The sequence below is a fragment of the Jatropha curcas genome, chromosome 6, assembly GCF_041381405.1.
Source record: "Jatropha curcas cultivar XTBG-Jc1 chromosome 6, XTBG_Jcur_1.0, whole genome shotgun sequence".
Taxonomy (NCBI): Eukaryota; Viridiplantae; Streptophyta; class Magnoliopsida; order Malpighiales; family Euphorbiaceae; genus Jatropha; species Jatropha curcas.
The window spans coordinates 25486143-25507533 of NC_143156.1; the positions used below are offsets into that span (position 1 = coordinate 25486143).

General features: G+C 32.6%; 1 protein-coding gene and 1 pseudogene across 1 annotated transcript; both read left to right on the forward strand.

Moving 5' to 3' along the window:
- Nucleotides 1–11863: 11863 nt before the first annotated feature.
- On the forward strand, nt 11864–12987 carry LOC149495796 (uncharacterized). Its single transcript, XM_089723258.1, has 3 exons — nt 11864–12209; nt 12261–12834; nt 12918–12987. Exons 1-3 carry the CDS (start codon nt 11864–11866, stop codon nt 12985–12987), a joined length of 990 nt encoding a protein of 329 aa, XP_089579384.1.
- A 120-nt stretch (nt 12988–13107) lies between these two features.
- On the forward strand, nt 13108–16301 carry LOC149495797 (putative receptor-like protein kinase At3g47110 pseudogene; annotated as a pseudogene).
- Nucleotides 16302–21391: the final 5090 nt, after the last annotated feature.

Consider the following 21391-nt stretch of genomic DNA (forward strand, 5'->3'; position numbering starts at 1 on the left):
TAGGAATGCCAATGTTAAATAAATTTTGATTAAAACATACCTATGTATCATAAAATTCGCAAAAATCAGTGTTCATCATTTTAAAAACAAATGGTTAAATCAAAGAATTACGTTAAGTCAAAAATTTAAATTAAAGCTCAAACATACTAAATTAAAAAAACAATTAAATTTATGACAAGTTACTAAATTACGATAATTTTCAAGCTTTCTCACAATTATTCCAACTATATTAAGTTAATAAAAACAAACAAACAAAATAAAAAAAATTTTAAAATTTTAATTCAAATTTTTCTTCCCCAAACTTATCATATATTATCAAAAAAAATGTGTAAAAATAAAATAGAGTTGAAAACACCTTACCACCATTGTATTGAAAAATACAATAGAATCCAAGGAAGCGAAGCGCACTAGATCTAAATGCTAAATTCTAAAAGTGAAAAAGAACTAAAGTAACATAAAAAAATAAAAAAATAATAATAGTGAAACAAAAAAAATAAAAAAAAATAAAAAAACATAATAATAATAATAATAATAATAATAATAATAATAATAAATAATAATAATAAAAAATAGAAGCCGAGGATGATTCCCAAAATGAAAAAAAAAAAAAACTGCAGCATGGCCTAGGGGTGTTGTGTAGCATGGGGGTGCTGCATAGAACAGGGGTGCTAGAGCCTGACTATGGGCATATTTTTCTCTGGAGACAGCACGGGGGTGCTGGGTAGCACGCCCTGCACATGCTAGAGCCTGACTTTGGCACTTTTAATCAGTTTTCAAGCCTCTTTAATCCTTTCTTGACTTGTAATATGATTGTAAAACACCAAAATAGAAGAAAATAATAGTTTAAAGATGGGGAAAAAAATGAAAAATACAAATAAAAATAATTTGCAAAGGAAAAGAAAGAAAATGATGGGTTGCCTCCCATTAGCGTTTTATTTAATGTCTTAAAACTTAACTTTTGAGAAGTTTATCAAATAACTGCTTTTCGCCCATAGTATGTATCATGTAATATCACACATGGGTCTTGGTTGAAAATTCCCTCAAGATTGGCTAGTTTAGGAAAATTTATGCTCGTCTTATCAACAACATCTCGTTTTGAATGATGAACATGGGAAAAAAACTGTATTAGATCATAGAGAACACAATTTATTGAAGGTGGTATCATTGGAAAGAATGGATCTTTCGATGGTGCATGTATAAAAACCATTGATGAGCTCAAATCAATGATTTCAATTATTTCTTCATCCACTAATATTGCTTGCTGCTTGTCTTCATTTAAACTCTCACCCAATGTCCCTTCCAGCTATACCTCACTTTTTTCATGGTCATTAATAATCATGTCTGGAAACGAGAAAGTGCGATTTAATCCGTCTTCAAAGGAGTTGCATTTTTCACATGTAGGCTTTACTTCGTCTAAAGGTGCAATTTCCCATGATGTTTCCTCATAATTCACCTTGCACTCATCATCTTGATATCTGTTAGTTTCCATGGTTTTCAATTTCGTTGCTTGTACCTCCAAATTCTTTATTGTCGCTTGTTGGATCTTAAAACTCTCACGAGTTTCATCCATAAATTCCGTGTAAGATTTAGTAAGGTCAGCAATCAAATTCTCTAAATTCTTTTGCTTTCTTCTTCATACTCAAAATTTGGAGGGTATTGGTGATTCCAACCCTACAGTGAATGATCCCAATGCCAACGGTAGTCAAAATCTACAATATCATTTAACATGTAAAATATATCTCCATAGCTACTTTCTCAAAGGTGAATAACGGTTGCCAAAACTCCACTATCCACCCAATTTCTTATTTCTTCATCTAATCCAAAATAGAATATATACGTAAGATATTTATTTGTAAAATTATGATAAGGACATCTCTCCAACAATTCGTTAAATCTTCCCCAATCGGCATAAAATTGCTCCAAGTGTTGTTGACTAAAATATACGACTATTTGTTGATGAAATGTCCCAAAATACTTCGCAAGAAAATAATTTAAAAAAATCAACAAAACAAAGAAAAGCTATAAATAATTTAAACAATTATTTCAATTAACAAAAAAAAAATTTAAAATAAAAAAATGTCTAAATTAATAATAGGTAAATGAGTATTGATATTGGTAACACCAATCCCTGGCAACGGCGCAAAAAATTTGACAGTGATTTTTGCAAGTGTACGAAATCGCAACAAGTAATATAGAATGAGAAGAGTATCATTTCCACAGGAATTGCATACCAAGTATCAAATTTATGTTAATCTATTATTATTTAAACAGCAATAAGGGGAATTATTTTTAAGAACTAACTTCAATAAATAAAAGAGAATAAGAAGAAATCAAGCAAGACAAGTTTTTTGATTAAAAGAAATCAAGGATTAAAAACCAATAGGGATTTTGACTTCACTTAATTCTATCCGATTTATTGTCTTAGTTCGTTAATCAATTTTAATTATTCAAATAGGGGAAACAACCTTAAAATCACTAATAAGCTCTCCCGATGTAGTGTTAGCTATTTTAACTCGGTCTAATTACCTGTCTTCCAATGGTGTAATCAAACATGAATTAAAACATTGTTTTGTGAATTCATAACTTAAGGTTGTTAACTTATGAAAACCCTCCATGAGTCAAACCATATAGCTTCCACATTAAGTTATTATTCTTATGTAATTTATTACCTTTTTTCATATAAAAAACCCTTCTCCAGACAGTGATGAATGAAATAAATCAGTCCAGAAGAGAAACTTTTTCTGGAAGCAGTAAGTTCAATAATAAATTATATTTTAAACAAAGAAAAACAAATCTATATTATAAATTGGACAAGAAATTAAGCTATATCAAATCCCTAGTATGAGAGTTTATGTCACGACCCATTTCCATTGGCCGGACCGGCACTAGGGCCCAGATAAGCTTAAGGCCCCCGAGGCCCGTAGTAAGCTTGACTACAAAATTCAACTAAATTAATGTAAATCTCAAACATTAAGCCCAAATTTATATTATACTTTGGCCCAATACAACATCTTATACCTTACATAGTTCGGGCACAATTTGTGATATACTACATTCATGTCATGAACTTCCCATTAATACATAAACTTAGGAAGATAAATAAAACATTTATGGGTACATAAATTATCATACTTATCTTATCGCATGACTAGCAAAACATACGACCTACAACTGCAGAGTTCTCTAATAGATAAAATACAAATAAGCTTTCGTACATATAGTTAGTAAGTAAATTAATTACTGAAATTAGAAGATTCTTTTCTAGCTCTACTGTGAAGGGAACAGAGCTTAACCAGGACAAGAGAAATTTATTTCCTGAAAAGGTTAAACAAATAGATGTGAGTTTAAAATGAATAATAATTATTGCAAAACACATGCATTCACACGAATGTGTAAATATATCAATCTAGTCATCTGACTAGTTATATGCTCACACAGTTAGTCACACAAATGGCATACCACCAACACTCACAATTATTAGCATCCTCACATAATCACATCACGTGAAAATTAGTCAGTGGCGTCACCGAAACCCCCGATGAGCCGTATTCTCACCTGGCCCATCCTCTCAAACGTGTGCAGCCGGGGAGCCAATCCCCCATACCTGGCCGACTGGTCTAATCCTCACACAACCAGTCCTCTCATTGTTTTTACATTCTCTCTTTTCTTTTCCATACCAATAGGAGGCAACCCGGTGGTCTCCATCCAATTTAGATCATCAGGCGCTCACAACAGGAGGCCACCATGCAGGCTGCGATCAAATATAGACTATCAAGTGCGCAACGACTAGAGGCCATCCTGTGGTTTCTATATAATCCATGGTATCAGGTGCACATGGGGGCGCTGATCTCCCATTTTCCCGGCCGACAGTCCAATTTCATAATTCACCATAATCAGGATCCATGCTTTATCAACCGTCCTCACAAACCTATGGTGACCCACTTCATCCCAATTCCACACAAACAAAGTATAACATTATCACAACACAATTAATCAATTATTGCAATTAAATGCAGACATATTGATCAGTTAAACATCGTAATGCAATGCACAATTAGACATCCATACTCAAATGCAAATAAATAAATAATATTAACAATAAACGACAACGATAAAATAAATAATAATAATGATAAACAATAATAATGAAAATAAATAAGTAATGGAATAATGAAATGAATAATGATGATAATAATAAAATAATTAGAGCACTCTATTTATTATGTCTTAAGTTAAAAGATTAATCTGAATAAACCTATTAATCATGTTATTAATTAAGACTAGTCTAGCATCTATCGAAATTTCGGCAACATTTCCCTCAAAAATTGGACTATCCACCTGTTTAGATATCACAATATTATTATATATTTATCAATCAATACACACAGTCCATCCATCGGGCAATCAATCAGCTTAATTCCCATCCTCCTTTCAAAACAACCATGTCAACACGTACCAATTAATTTACAAATTATAATAACCTCCAAGCATGTTCCAACGATATTATTAATTATTCTCTAACTAATTATCAAATAAATGTACAATTTATAAACAAAACTTGTATCAATAAGTTAAATTCAACCATCCTCGTTTGATAGTTACCTAGCCTTTAAATATTATAGAACTCTTTATCAAACCTTAATTTCTTCATCCTTGCTTAAAGGTGACAATCACATATTTATACATTTATCATACTTTAAATTAGCCACTAAGAACAAATGCCTCAATTAAACTAAAATTTAACGAGTACATCTACTAAGAAATCCAATTTACAACTTAAAATATACCAAGAACTCAACCAACGACCAAAAGTACCTACTATCGTACTAACGAATCATCATTTCCTTACAAAATTCATAATAGATTCAATAATCTAGCTATTCTATATATGAATTCAATTTATAGCCTCCGTATATATATATATATATATATATATATATATATATATATATATATATTATCAAAATTCATGAAATGTATTGAAAAGGGTTGAAAATAATTTACCCAACTCGTTGGAAATTCGAAAAGGAAGCAGATAGCGCGACTGTACCTATTGCGAGCAGCTTCTTGGTTTGCTGCGCTAGCCGGAACAGGAAGGGGAGAGTGAAGAAGAGACCGAAGCTTCTTCACCGACAAGAGAGGAATCGACGCCGCCGAAAAATCAAGCCGGGGGAGGCTCGACGTGATTTTCCGATCTAAGGATGTCGCGGCTCTCCTGCACCTTCTACGTACGCCAAAGATGAAAGAGGTATGAGAAGGGAGGCCAGAATCCGCTGCGGCGTGGAGGCGACGGCAAGGCGTGGCGCTGGTCTCCGGTGATCGAAAAACGAGAGGAGAGGGCAAGGTGAGGTCAACGCTGGAGTGGAAAGGAAGAAGAAGAAGAAGAGGAAGAAGAGAAAAGAAAGAAAGTAGGTCGGTTTCTAGATCATTCCGGTTCGATTCGAACCGGTTGGTCTGATTCAACGATTCGGCTCGATTTTTTCTCGGTTTGCATGTTTTTCACATGGTTTTTAGATTATCAGATTATTCGTGTGGTTTTCGAAAAATCAATTTGATTTCTGGGCCCGGTTCGATTTATTTTGATTATTTTAGTTAGGTTCCGTAACATTTTCTCCATTTGCTCAATAATAAAAAAAATATTAATAGTAATGATAATTGATTTTAGAATAATTAATTTATATATATTCATAATAGATTAAATTGCTGGAGTTTCATATTATTTCTCGAAAATTTTTAACTGTTCTCAAATCAAAAATTCCGACAATATGATGGGTTTATTATTTGTGCCGAATAACCTATGAAAATGTAACTATTTTAGTCATATAATTTGGTATTTTTGATGGGTTTGTTGGTCTATGTGATTAAATAGATGCAGGTATTAGTTGACTCTATTTATTTGCCTTTTTGGGATAAAATCACTAAGTCAAAGAATGAGGAGCTGCTGGATTCTTTTTGGAAGATTTATTCAAAGGTTTTGAAGAATAGAGAGGATCATGGGATTTTATTTTGTTGGATTTGATTTGATTGTAAATATATTTTTTCAGTTTCCTTTGAAATATTCTTCTCTTCTCTTCTATAAAAGGGAGAGATGGGCTATTAGTAGGGATATGAGAGTTTTGAGTTAATAATTCTTTTCTTTAGTTTGTAAGCTTGGAAATGGCCATACGTGGCTGAATTCTTTCAATTCCAGCTTAAGGTTTAATCAAGTGCTAGTTCTACCAAAGTGTTGTGAGAATTGTTCTTCTTTTTACTCATTTAACTCTTCAATATTTGTTTATCTCTTGCAACTAATGGTTTAGATGGATATTGTTGTTCTATTTAATTAAGTAAATGGCCAGTTATTTGATTAATTTAGAGTGACAGGTGCTAGTTAACACAATCAAATCTGTAATTGTTTGATTGAGTTAACAATTTGTAGCAATTAATATAGCTTGTTTAGAGCCAGATTTTCAAGTTATATTAAAGGGATAAACAATCTTCTTGAATAGACTACACATGTTGTTTATTAGATTGAATTGGGTCTTTCTTATTCTTAATGCTACCAATATATTTTAATTTTAGGCGCGTGTCAAAATTAGTATTAGTATTTGGTAAGGGATTAATCAAAACGCGTTGTCTTGCTTATTCTGTTACTACGGAAAGACTAGGTTGTTTAAAGCATTTTTGGTAACCATAACCAATTTATTGATTATGTTAATGAGTCAATTTGAATTCAGTGATCAACACGAAGAACTAGTACAAGATTGACCTTGGCTGGAAATATTTCTCCAATTGAATTTCCCATTTTTAAATTATTATTTTTGCTAGACTCAATAATTTTTCCAATCCTCCCATTCATAATTCATTTTTATTTTCTGGTTTTAAAAATAATATTTTTAATCTCTAGTCTCTGTGGATTTCGACCTTACTCACCATTTTCTTCAAGTTCTTTAAATTGGTAGTGAGATTATTAATTTTGGCGGATTCGACACCGGCCACAATATCTTTGGGCTTGGGCTCAACTCACAACACTTTGGACCCAAATTTAAGATTGTTTGGTGTTTAAAGCCCATATAGTCAAAAATCAAAATTTTTGATTTAATAAAAATTCAAAGTTTCGAAAATAAAAATTCGGGATTTCAGTTTAGTTTGACATAGGAATTAAATAAAACTTAATTAAATTTGAAAATAATTCCATAATCAATGTGAATAATGAAAAGTAAAAACAAGATTAAGAGTTTAGAGATAAAAACTAGTCAACAAATAACATAGACGACTTCCTTGAATCTTGACACAAATCTTGAATGCTTGAAATCTTAGAGAGAGAAAAAACAATAGAACAAAGATAGTAGAACCAGATATGGTATATACAATGAAAGAATTCCCCAGTCTATGGCTAGTCTCTCTATTTATATAAACTTTCTGTAATATCTTCGTATTCGTTTAGGAAAGTGAATCTTTATTGAGTAAGAAATCTTTTGGAGATAAGAAACTATTTGAGCTTTGTATTTCTTCACAATTAGGATTCTCCCAGCGTCCAAATATGATTTAAACTTGATTGGCACACAAAAAAAGCATCTCATGCGGGTCCATGCAAGCAGTATGGGCTGCAACTGGCCCAAGGTAAAATTTGATCTTGAGCAAGAGCGTGCTATATGGCATGGCTTGGGTACAGTCTTTTCTATATTTTTGGTTGGTTTTCTATAAAAATCCTACAAAATTCCTCAAGATCAAGTGAAATATGATTCGAGGAAGCTCTGAATAAAAATATAAATAAAACTAAATAAAAACAAATTAAAGTAATTAAAAATACTAAAAATCCTAATAAAACTATATTAGAAATACTATAAAAATAACACCTATCATATATATTTACTAATTATTTATTTATAATTTAAAAAGTACTAATATTTACACTCAATTAAAAATTCTAAATTTAACTATGTCTATAGTATATTTTGTTTTCCACTTAATTGCTTCCTAAGTACTATATTTTTATTATCTGTTTAATTCATCGAGTACTTAAATAGTATCAACTATATTTTTTCTAATTTTTCTATTTAATCATTAATTCTTGAAATATATATTATTTTTAAGATTATTTTCTCACTCTAATAAATGTATTGATAAATTATTTTGTATACAGATTAAAAATTTAAAAGGAGTGAAATTTTCAAAGATTTTTGTCTATTTGATTTTTTCCCCTCCCGTTCTCTCTCTCTCTCTCTTTCTCTCTCACACACACACGCACATATATATATAAGACACTATTTTTTTTATGACGTGCGTTACCCATTGACTATGCTCGTTATATACTTATTTTTTGTACTCTTTTAATTTTTTTTATCTATAATATTAAAACATAAGTTTTTGTTTAGATTAAAATATATACAAGTTGTTAATTTGTATTATACTTTGCCGTAGAAACTACTTATAATGTTACTTCTTATGTACTTAATTCTATTTTTATATAGATTTGTCTTTATGGCCAAAGAAAAAGATATCTTTCTTTGAATCAAAGCTTAATTTTCAAAAAAAAAAAAAAAAAATTATGGAAGAGGTTTTTCTTTCATAGGATTGGAATTCTCACAAATCTGCAACTATAAATTAAATATTTACATTTCAAAGACTTTTAAGTCAATGATATTTGAAATATTACAATTACAATTAGTATCTCTCTAAAAAATCTAAAAGCATTTTTCTCGAACGGTAACCGGTGAAAATTCACCGGTAATCATTCCTTGTCCTTTTTTCTTGAATAATCTTGAGAGTTGTATAATATGAGTTATTATTACCCCTATATTGGAATCATTGTTGCCCTTAAAATTTTATTTCCAAATCTAATCCCTCTGATAGTTTTTTAATTATTATTGTCATTGTTATAATAATTTTATTTATATAGAAGAGGTTCTTCTTCCACAGAATTAGAATTGCAAGTCTACAAACAAATTAAATATTTACATTTCAAAGACGTTGAAGTCACTCAATGATATTCAAAATATTATAATTACAAGTTATCTCTTTTTCAAATGATCCTTAGATTTGTATCTTTTGATACATGTATGAGCTATTGTTGCCCTTATCTTGGGATTTGATATTGAAATTTAATTATTTTGAGAGTTTCTAGGTTATTGTTATCGCTATTATCATGATTTTATTTATGGTATTTTGTTATTTGGGTAGTTATGCAGAAAAAAGTGTGAATCTCTCCTCTAATAGAAGGAAAAAATTTAAAGGTTATTATATCAAACTTCTAAAAAGACCACAAAGTTGAACAGTGGTCATGAATAGCCATCGGATAGAGCAAGCGATTGTCTACGACACATGTATATACTCTGTCAACATGATTGGATATTTTAAATCAAGGTTTAAGTTTTTTATTCCCATATAAGTAGTTTATTATTAAACTTCCTCTACAAAATATAGAAACATCTTGATATGTATTTCATATCTGAAATTTTTAGTTTGATTTCTTCTAAAAAACTTGATACTCAGATTGAGTTGTAGTTACAATTTATAATATAATGTCCAATGCATAAATAACTCTTGCACTTATACGTAAAAAAAAAAAAAAAAATATGCACCCTAAACTTTTAATTTAATTTATTAAATTATATCTATTAAATAGTTCAACTTGCAAAAAATAATTCTACTGAATGCTTGAACTTGTAAAATTAGATCGATTAAATACTTAAAAAATCTATCTAAGGTTGTGTTTAAACAAAAAAACAATGCTACTAAATATATAAAATAAAAAGAGCAAAAATTTAAATTTAGCAGCTAAACAAGCTGATCTAAATATAGATAAAATTCAATTTTGATAAATGCGTACATTGAATTTATTATTGTTCGTGATAAAAAATAATAACAATAATACACGGCCTTTAATGATTAACAACTAAAAACATAAAAATTTGCCATCAAAGTTCAATTAGTATATATATCATACATGAGGCGACTGCAGTTCATCAATACCTATGTTTTAATCAAAACATAATAATATTTTTTTCATAAATAAATTGTAATAATTTATTATTAAAAATTACAAATCTATACTATATATAAATGTGTGAATAATTGCCTTCAAAAAAAGGAGGAGAATAATGAGATTTCCTGTAGTGCCCTGAATTAAAATTTAAAATATGCTAAAATAACATTAGTCATAATCAATTAGAAAATTACATTTTATTAGTTGATTGGATATATTTATTTTTTAAATAAGTACATATAGATAATTAAGCATTTCAAGTTCTATCTTTTTTTAAATTTATTTTTAATAAATATATATGATAAATAGGCATTTGAAAATTTTATATTTTATTTTTTAAATATTTAATTATGTTTTAATTATAATTTAAAATAAATTATTTCAGAAAAAAATAAAAAAAGAAAAAACATACATTTCATTTTTTAATATTTTTTTATATTTGTTTGATTTGATTCGATTTATTTTTTTTAAAAATAAATTTTCAAATAGAATATATATAATATTTTATTTAAGAGAGGGATAAAAAAAGAAAAAAAGTATAAAAATTCGACTCAACTGTATTGAATTTTTCATTGGTCTAATTCTTAGAACATTAATTCTAACTGCTTATGAGTCGGGATATAAGGATTGATTTCCCTTAAATTTCTCTAGTAGAGTAAGGTATGGTAATTGTCTCTTTCTTTTTTATTTTTTAGGGAGAAAGGCAAAGTGAATGACAATTTAATTGTCATGGCCGACTCTAATCACTAGAGGAATTATCCGCTTTGGTCACGGGGTTGTGCCCCGGCCTAATCCGGCCAACACATACACCCGCCCTCACGGTTTTGTCCCGAAGGTGAAATGGAAAACTTCCCATGAGGTCACCCATCCTAGGATTTCCGTTAAGCGAGCACGCTTAACGCTGAAGTTCTTTCAACTCTCCAGCCATTCCACCAAAAGACGCATCTGATGATTAGTTTCCCCTTTTCGATATATGATTTGATTTATTCCTGTGTCTCGCATTCCACTACTCTAGTTAGCCTGCCATCCTAGGATTGCTTTGCCGAGTCGGAATGTCACATTAATAACTTTATGTTGTTTGGTGTGAAATATTGGAAGGAAATGTTAGATATTAAGACTATAAAAATATTCCGCATAAAAGGTATTATTTTATTTCAATTAATTAGAATTATTTTTTTAATGAAATATCATTTATTGGATAAATGTTAAAACGAAAAAAAAAAGTGCAGCTACTTCAATTTAGCCTATTCTTGAAATAAAAAATTAACACATGCCCCTTTCCAAAAAAAAAAAAAAAAGAATTTAGATAGTAATTATGATATAAAAAATTTATTGAGAATTAATTAAAATTTATAATTGTTACAATATTTTATTTAAAAAAATTATCTCGAATTTGCATCCAAAGACTTTAATTCTTGTTTTGCTTGATTTAATTGGTTACTATATGAAATGTTGAATAAATTATCCATTAGTGCGCTACTTTATCAAATAATAATAATTTGGGAAGGAAATGAAGCAGTTGATAGAACCTTCCATCCTAACAGACACTAAAAAATCATTACCAAAACTCCAGGAACTTTTTCATGCTGCCCGGTCTTGTTCCAAACAGTGGAAAAAGAATCATGTTTATTGGTCTTTCTTTAGTAAAAAAAATCATCCCGTCACCTGGTCTTTCTTTAGTTCTTAAATTATATATATATATATGTGATCTTCTCTCTCGATATACTCGCATCAAATTCCAACATGAATTTATCCGTTTCTTTCTCCACTTATGCTACCGTTGTCATTCTCATATTTTCTGGCTCAATCATCTATTCTATTGGCAGTAGCAATACGAGTGACTTTCATGCCTTGCTCGAATTCAAAGCCAAAATAACCCATGACCCTTTAAGCGTTATGAGTTCATGGAATGACACCATCCACTTCTGTCAATGGCATGGTGTCACCTGCAATGCTAGGCAAGGGAGGGTTGCTGTGTTGAAGCTGAATTCCCTAAACCTTGCAGGCTCTATATCACCTTCCATTGGCAACTTGAGCTTTCTAAAGGAATTAAACCTTCGAAACAATTATTTCAGCGATGAAATCCCACAAGAAATCACCCGTTTGAAAAGTTTAGAGAAACTCTTATTGACCAACAATTCAATATGTGGGAGAATTCCGACCACTATATCAAACTGCTCCAGCCTTACAGAGATTGAACTTGGTCTTAACCAGATAAAAGCTGATATTCCTATGGATATTGGCAAGTTGTCCAAGCTACAATATCTTTAAGTTTTTAGAAACAAACTAACAGGAAATATTCCTTATTCTATTGGGAACTTATCAAACTTGGATGCTTTATCGCTAGCCGACAATAAGTTGGTTGGAAAAGTACCTGAGACTATAGGACAGCTGCAGAAGCTTTTTTTCTTGAGTTTTGGTACAAATAGGCTTTCAGGTAGCATTCCTCTCTCTTTCTTCAATCTATCTTCCATTGTCACTTTAGACATTTCAGAAAACCAATTTGAAGGCAATTTCCCTTCAGATTTAGGCATTTCTTTTCCAAGCATAAAATACTTTGTTGTTGCGAATAACAGCTTCACTGGAAAATTTCCTTCTACATTGTCCAATGCCTCAAACCTAGTAGAGCTTGAAATGCCTGTAAACAAACTTACAGGAACTGTGCCTTCTCTTGAAAAGTTGTCGAAACTCAAGTCATTATCCCTCACTAGAAACCATCTAGGAACTGGTGGCGAAGCCGATGACTTGAGCTTTCTCTACTCTTTGACCAACATCACTTCATTAGAACTGTTGGCCATAAATGATAATAACTTCGGAGGTATTTTACCTGAAACTATAAGCAATTTTTCAACAGAGCTCAAAATGTTGTCAGTAGCTCAAAATCAGTTACTAGGAACCATACCAAGCAGAATAGGGAATCTTGTTAACTTGCAGAATTTTGATGTTTCAGTCAACCAACTTTCGGGTGTCATTCCGTACGATATAGGAAGGCTTCAAAATCTAGGGGAATTAGGCTTTGAAATAAACAAGTTCTGTGGGCACCTTCCACCCTCTTTAGGAAACTTAACAAAATTAGTTAAGCTCTATGCAGGGACAAATAATTTTGTAGGTAAAATCCCTGCAAGTCTTGGAACTTTCAAGTACTTGGATTATTTGGACCTTTCTCAAAACAATCTCAGCGGTTCTATACCCCCACAGCTTCTAAGTCTCTCTTCATTATCAATCCATCTCGATCTATCTGAAAACAATTTGACTGGAACCTTACCCATGGAAGTTGGAAACCTAAAAAGCCTGGGCAGATTTTCTGTTTCTGGGAACAAGTTATCAGGAGAGATTCCAAGCACTCTTGGCAGTTGTTCAAGTATAGAAGCACTAGACATGAGAGGAAACATTTTTCAAGGGAACATACCTGCATCTTTGAGTAACTTAAAAGCTCTACAATTTTTAGATTTATCTCATAACAATTTGTCAGGTGAAGTTCCAGAATTTTTGTCACGCCTTCTCTTGTTGGTATATTTGAACTTGTCTTACAATAATTTTGAGGGTGTTGTGCCTAGTAAAGGTGTCTTTAGGAACATGAGTGTTACTTCAATTGAAGGAAACAATAAAATTTGCGGGGGCAAGCCTGAACTCCATTTGCCTACATGTGTAACCATACTGCCTAAGAAGAGTGGATTGGGTCTTAGATTGAAATTTTTGGTTGCTATCATCATATCTACCCTTGGGGGAGTCATATTGGTTTTGTTTATTCTGCATCTTTGTGTTTCCAAGTTTAGGCAGAAGAAGAGAAGGGTATCATCCACTTTGAACTTCTCAGGGGAGAAAATGTTAGAACTATCTTATGGCACTCTGTATAAAGCTACTAATAAATTTTCTGCAGCTAATTTGATTGGGATGGGTGGTTTTGGGTCTGTTTATAAGGGAACACTTGATATGGAAGAAAGTTTAATAGCTATCAAGGTATTTAACCTTATGGACCGTGGAGCTTTAGAAAGTTTCTTAGCAGAGTGTGAAACTTTAAGAAACATCAGACACCGAAACCTTGTAAAGGTGCTAACTGTATGCTCCAGTGTTGATTATCATGGCAATGATTTTAAGGCTTTAGTTTATGAGTTCATGGCTAATGGAAGTCTAGAGGAGTGGTTGCATCCAGTTGTTGGTGCAGATGAGGTAAATGTAGCATCAAGGAGCTTAAACATTCTGCAAAGGTTAAATATCGCCATTGATGTAGCTTGTGCACTTGATTATCTACATCATCATTGTGCAAAAAAACCAATCATTCATTGTGATCTCAAGCCAAGCAATATTCTTCTCGATGAAGAAATGATAGGGCATGTAGGAGACTTTGGTTTAGCTAAATTCTATATCGAGTCAAGCCATGACGAAATGTCCAGTCAATTGAGTTCTATTGGAATAAGAGGAACTATCGGCTATGCTCCTCCAGGTAATATTATTATTTTCAGCAAAGACAGTATTTCCATACTTGAGTACTTTCCAATAAATCTGACACTTACAAAGCCATTTTGTGCGTAAAGCAGAGTATGGCACGGGCAATGAGGTGTCAAGAACTGGTGATGTCTATAGTTATGGTATTCTGCTGTTGGAAATGTTCACTGGGAGGAGGCCTGTGGATGGAACTTTCAACGAAGGTTTTAACCTTCATGATTATGTCAAGACTGCTTTGCCAGAACAAGCAGAAGAAATATTAGATCCTAGTCTTCTAAAGGAAGCATCAGAGGAAATAAGCATGAAGAATGCTCAGAGCGGTAGAATAATGGAATTCTTGATTTCAATATTTGAAATAGGAGTAGCTTGTTCTGTTGAAACACAAAGGGAAAGAATAAGCATTGATAAAGCCACAAGTCAGCTAGTTTTGATTAGAGACGAACTTGTCAAGACTAGCGCATGGAGCTACGAATCAACTTCAAGTAACATAAACATTCATGAGGTAACACAATCAATTGATTTGAGAAACACAAAGGTAGGTGCTTTGTTAAATAGATATTTTAGGTTATTTGTGATTGCATTAATTACACTTGCAGACATGCTTTTTTTTTTTTTTTTTTTTTTTTTTTTTTTTTTTTTTTTGCATAGCAATTAAAGGTTCAAGGTGCACTGCTGGAGCCTAGGCACGCATCTGAGTGGGGTGAGATGCAAAAATTAAAAAGATATATAATAACTTTAAATTTGAACGAAAAAGTTCTCATTAATAATATGAAACATATTACCAACAAAAGTTAGTCCAAATGGAAAGGACTCGAGTCTCCTAAATAAAAGGTTGAGTATTTGATCCTTGATTGATGGAGAAAGTTACCATTAAGAATGCTCTCGCCTTATGGGCAACCCGAGTAAAATAAAACTTCAATTCAATGGGCTAGGGACATTTGTAATATAAACCAGAATAAAAAATATAAAACATACAAAACCTTAAACCACAAAATATAAATTGTCAGTTCCTCCTAATAACTAGTTGCATTAATTATATTGCAAATATTATTTTCTTATTTTTTTAATTGCAATTTTGCAAATCCTAAAAACTTTTGGCCCATATAACCTTTATTTTTAAGGTATTGAATTTAAATAACAGAGAATAGAACAGAAGGGACAGAAATAATAAAAAAAAAAGGTAGCATAACACCTTAGTTTTAAGTTATTGTTAGATAAGGGAGCAGAAGCAAGAGAGATTGAAAGAAAAAGACATAACAAAATTTCGATAGTTGAAAGAGAGAATCTATTGATGGTCGAAAAAAAATTTTTCCTTCTTTTCTTTCCTTCTTCTGTTATTATTATTATTATTATTATTATTTTATCACAATACATGAAGAGTGGAGGCGGTTAAATCATATAATCATAAAAAAGAATCCAAACTGATTGTTCAGGGTAGAAAATTAATAAAGGCCATCGACCGAGACCGATCACTTAAGGACTGCAACACAGCTTCCTTTCATTGTTTTCCATTAAGCACTTCAATTATGTTAACAATGGTAAAATGATATCATACAAAATTAAAATGTTGTTCTTCGCCTAATATTCACTGCATGTATTAAGATCTTAATGCACTTTAAGCATTTAAGGCGAAAAGAAGATCTAATGCAGCAATTAAATCATGTGCATTTAGAATTTTTGTGGGCATTTACACATAGTTTTGGGCCATTTAGGTAGACTTAATTACAATTTTTATAGTATATTGTGTAAACAATACAGCATTTTTCCAACTGCACCATATTCTTGTAATCCTAGCCTTGTTTATTATGAATAGGTAAAAAATGGAGCATTTAGGGCTAAAAAGAGGCAGAAAAGCAAACCTCCTCACCTGCAGCGAAAGCGAACTTGACGGGTGGATTGGCGACCATTGGAGCACTAATACATCGTAACTAAGAGGCCTGCCCTAAGGCACACATTGACGACACAGCGGACGGGCACTTAAAGAACAAACTTACACCCAGCATCTCAAGTGTACATTTCAACCTAGACCCTAAGGGTTAAAGAGCATATCAACGATACACCTGACATGTATAGAAGAAATGAATCCACTCCAGTCCATTAAGTCGTTGAAGCATCTCTCTTTCTTCAAGTATTTCTAGAATAATGTAGTTGTAAATATTTATTTTGACTTCAATGTATAAACTTTAATGAGTTTAATGCTTGTGAACGTAAATGTCAGACTCCTGCATGAATTTATGTGAGCAAGTGAAGTATCAGAAGTTGAAATTTACCATTGGAAAGACTAAATATTTAACCAGAAGTTTATAGGAATACGCTAGATCCATTAAGGATTAAAGAGAATCAATAAACTTAATGAACTATAATCATCATTAGACCACAAAAGTAGGTATTTTATATTTTAAGCACACCTTCTTGGAAAAGAGTCTAGGATAGTGTTGGACTAATCCTCCTTCAAGTGTGCCAATATATGTTGAGAATGAGTAAACTTTATTAAGTTGCTAAAGTCAAAAGAGGTTAACCCTAGCACCAACTCCTTATCATACATAAATTTTTCTGAGATAATTGAGTGAGTTTTTACTTTGCAAGTTGCAACTCTTTTCTGCCCTTTTTCAATTTCAAGTTAAGATCTTTAAGTTTAAACTTTAGTATACTTTATTTACATCTTAGATAATTGCTAGTAATTTAATGCTCAATCCTACCATTCTTTGAGGACAATAACTTTATCTATATTACTCGAACGACTAGTACACTTCCAAAGTTCTATCAAGCAGAGACTATATTGACGCTTCAAGTTCCATTTAGATCAATTTAAATTGTTAATAATATTTAAAATATACTCCTTAGATTGACCAACACGACAACTGCCATGTTGGCTCAAGGTCAATTTTGTCCTAAAATTTTGATAATTATGCAAACCAAATAAAGTTAATATTTTTATATGTGCTAAAGATATTTTATGCAGAATTTTTAATGTTGAAGTTATGAAAAAATAAAACTCTTACGATCCAAGATTTTTTATTGAAGACCATGAAGTTTAATGAAGACTTTTTTTTTTTGTTAGTATTTTATTAAGTTTTAGGAATTATTGTATGAAACGCCCCCGAAATTTATTTTCACAAATTTTTCATTTAAAAATTTAACCATAAATTTCAACCAATGAAATTTAACAAAAAAAATAATTGTCTATGCTACGAAACGAACCCGAAAACTAAATTTTAATCGTCTACTCAGTCAAAAAACATGTAAACCAGTTTAAAACCAAACTAAAACTCACGATTTTGACCAAACCGAACTCAAATCGAACCTAAATCACTCTAGAAGACCCTAGAATTTTTTTTGTCCTATTTTCTTTCTCTTCTCTCGCGCGGCTCCCAGCCACAACAGCTCTTCCTTTCCCCTTTCTTCAATTTTCCGACCACCAGAGACCAGCGTCGTCACCTCCTCGCCACAGCTGATTCCGACCCCCCTTCTCTCCTCTTTTTCATCTCTGGCATATGCAGTGTTAAGAAACTTAAACAAACAGAGGTAAAATAAAAGTGTCAGACAGAAACAAGATAAAAGCACTATATAAACTTAACGGTGACTCAAAAATGAGAGTTTATTAAATGACAAAAGACCTTGCTTAAATAGCTAATACAAAACAGAAATTCAAATTTACATGTCTCAATATCCTGAGATCGTGCTAAAGAGATAGTCTATCTAAACCAACTTGATTAAATATCTAACTGTCCTAAAATATAGCAGTTTTATTCTGAATAAGTAAAACAGTCCTAGACCAACACAAAAACTTATCTTAACAATCCTTACCCTAAATTGAACTGCTTTCAGCAGTTCAATTTACTTCCTTCTTGTCCAGAACTCCAAGCCTCCCTCGAAGTCTTTCAAAAGCTTCCAGCTTTAGAGGTTTTGCCATTATGTCTGCAAGCTGCTCACTACTTCCACAGAACTCAAGTTTCACAACACCATCTTTTGTTAAATCTCGAATGAAATGAAATCTTACATGGATGTGTTTGCTACGACCATGAAAATTTGGATTCTTGGCTAATTTAATTGTTGAAGTATTGTCACAGAATAAAGTAACACACTTACATTTATCATAACCAAGACTGCTAAAAACTCTTTGCATCCATAAACACTGATAGGCATAAACTGCAACAGCCACATACTCCGCTTCTGTAGTTGACAAAGTTACAATAGGTTGTTTTCGTGATGACCAAGAAACTGCTCCTGCACTCAACATAAACACAAAACTAGTTGTGCTTCGAGAATCATCGATATTTCTAGCATAGTCACTATCACATAAACCCACCAAGTCATCAAGCACTTCTCTTCTTTAGTATATCCCCATATTGACAATCCCTCTAAGATATCACAGAACCCTTTTAGCTGCTGCCCAATATGCTTCTTTAGGATGAGCCATGAATCGACTGATGAGGCAAACCACATATGTAAGATCCGGTCTAGTGACGGCCAAATACATTAGGCTGCCAATGATATGTTTGTATCGGATTCCATCAATCTCATCTCCACCTCCTTCCTTTGACAACATTCAGTTAGGCACAATTGGATTTCTCATCGGATTACTATCTGCCATTCGAAATCTGTCGAGTACTTCCTTAGCATACTTACTTTGGCACAAATGTATACGTTTCTTGTTTTGGCTCACTTTTACTCCCAAGAAATATTTCATCTCTCCCAAATCAGTCATCTCGAACTCACTCATCATGGACCTCTTAAATTCTTCAATCAAAACTTCATCATTATTGGTAAAAATAAAATCATCAACGTAGAGACTAATGATCAGAATTTTACCTTCTTTTGTAATCTTCACGAATAGTGTGTGCTCATAGCTGCATTTTTCAAAGCCAGCTTTGGTGAAGTATCCCTCAATTCTGCTGAACCAAGCTCTCAGTGCCTGCTTTAGACCATACAACGCCTTCTTTAATTTGTAAACCTTATGTTCTTCTCCTTTCTTTATGTAACCAAGGGGCTGATCCACAAACACCGACTCACTTAATTTTCCATGCAAAAACGCGCTTTTGACATCAAGCTGAAATACGGTCTAACCCTTTTGAGCAGCCAAAGCTATCACCATTCTTATTGTGTCCCAACGAGCCACGGGAGCATAGACTTCATTGTAGTCAATGCCATGTTTTTGGGCATATCCTTTAGCTACTCAGTGCGCTTTACACTTGTCAAGCTCTCCTTTTTCATTGAACTTGGTTTTAAACACCCATTTCACTTCCATGTATCATTCTTGACTATAGAATCTATCTCTAGGTCCATTGCCTTCCTCCATTTGGCACTCTTAGCTGCTTCCTCATCACTCGTAGGATCTGCATTAGAAGCAAATAAAGCCAAGTTTCTAAGATTTTCAGCTAAATTCTCCACATCTTCTTCTTCCGAGAGTCCTTCCCCACTTTCAAAATCCACCATCCAAACTGGAGCTCTTCTGTTTCTCACTTCTTGAATAGGTTCTTCTGGTGGACTTGAAGTAAGTCCATCTGCTATTTCTTTGTTATTACCAGCAACTGTTTCTTCCTGTGTTTCACCTGCCTCACTGTCATTTTCGATTTCTTCATCATCTCCCCAAGTCAGCACATCAAGCACTACCTCCTCTTCACTTCTTCCCCGGTCCTAACTCTTGTTTTCTTCAAATACAATATCCCTACTAGTCACAATCTAGTTCTTAACTCCAAGTAACACAGCCTTAAAACTCTTATCTTCAAGTTTTGTTCTCCTAGCATCTGGAATATGCACGTGACAAATGCAATCAAAGACCCTAAAATAATCAACACTGGGTTTCAAGCCACTCCAACATTCTTCAGGAGTTTTCTCTTTAACAGTTACAGTAGGACTTCGATTCAAGATGTGCACAGCCCACCTTGCTGCCTCTGGCCAAAACTTCTTTGGCATTCTCCTTTCTGTTAACAAACATCTCACCATATTCATAATGGTACGATTCTTCCGCTCTGCTACTCCGTTTTGCTGAGGTGTGTAGGCAATTGTGAGTTGTCTCTTAATGCCATGACTTGCACAAAATTCGTTGAAATCATTTGAGGTGAATTCACCACCTTTATCTGTTCTAAGACAACGAATATAACATCCTAACTCCTTTTCCACCTTATTCTTAAACAGTTTGAACACTAAAAAGGCTTCACATTTTTCAGTAAGAAAATAAACCCAAAATTTTCTACTACAATCATCAATAAGACTCATGATGTACCTTTTCCCACCATTTGAAGTAGGTGTTATTGGGCCACACAGATCAGCATGCACGAGATGAAGTCTTTCTGTAGCTCTCTATTGACTTTTTCTGGGAATTGCATCTCGATGTTTTTTACCAACCATGCAGCTTGAGCACACTTTGCTAGCAGTTTTGAGTTGAGGTAGTCCATCCACTAGATTTTTAAATTGCAAGGTTCGAAGATTTTTCTAGCTCAAATGACCGAATCTTTGATGCTATAAATCCATAATATCTTCAGTTGTTGTGTTGAGACAGGCTGATTGTTGGGTTATTATGAGGGTAAATACTACAAACATTCGATTAGTTGTCATCTTTGTTTCCATGATAAGACCTCGCCTCTTATGATAAACCTTGCAAGTTCCATCTTGGATCAAAATAACTAGACCCTTCTCCTGTAATTGTCCAATACTAAATAAATTATTTATTAGATCAAGAATGTAATACACATCAAACACCACTTGCTTCACATCTCCAATTTGCAATCTCACACTCCCCTTTCCCATTCCAGTCATTCTCATACTATTTCCAAGTTTAACTGAGTGTCTAAAACTCTCATCTTACTCAGCAAACCATTGTTTATTCCCAGTCATATGGTTGCTGCAACCAGAGTCAAGAAACCACATACCTTCTCGACTTGCATTGTTGCTTTCAATGTAGGCCATTAAAAGCAAGTCTTCTTTTTCATCTAGCTCGGCATAATTTGTTGCTTTCTCCAATTGAGGACACTCATA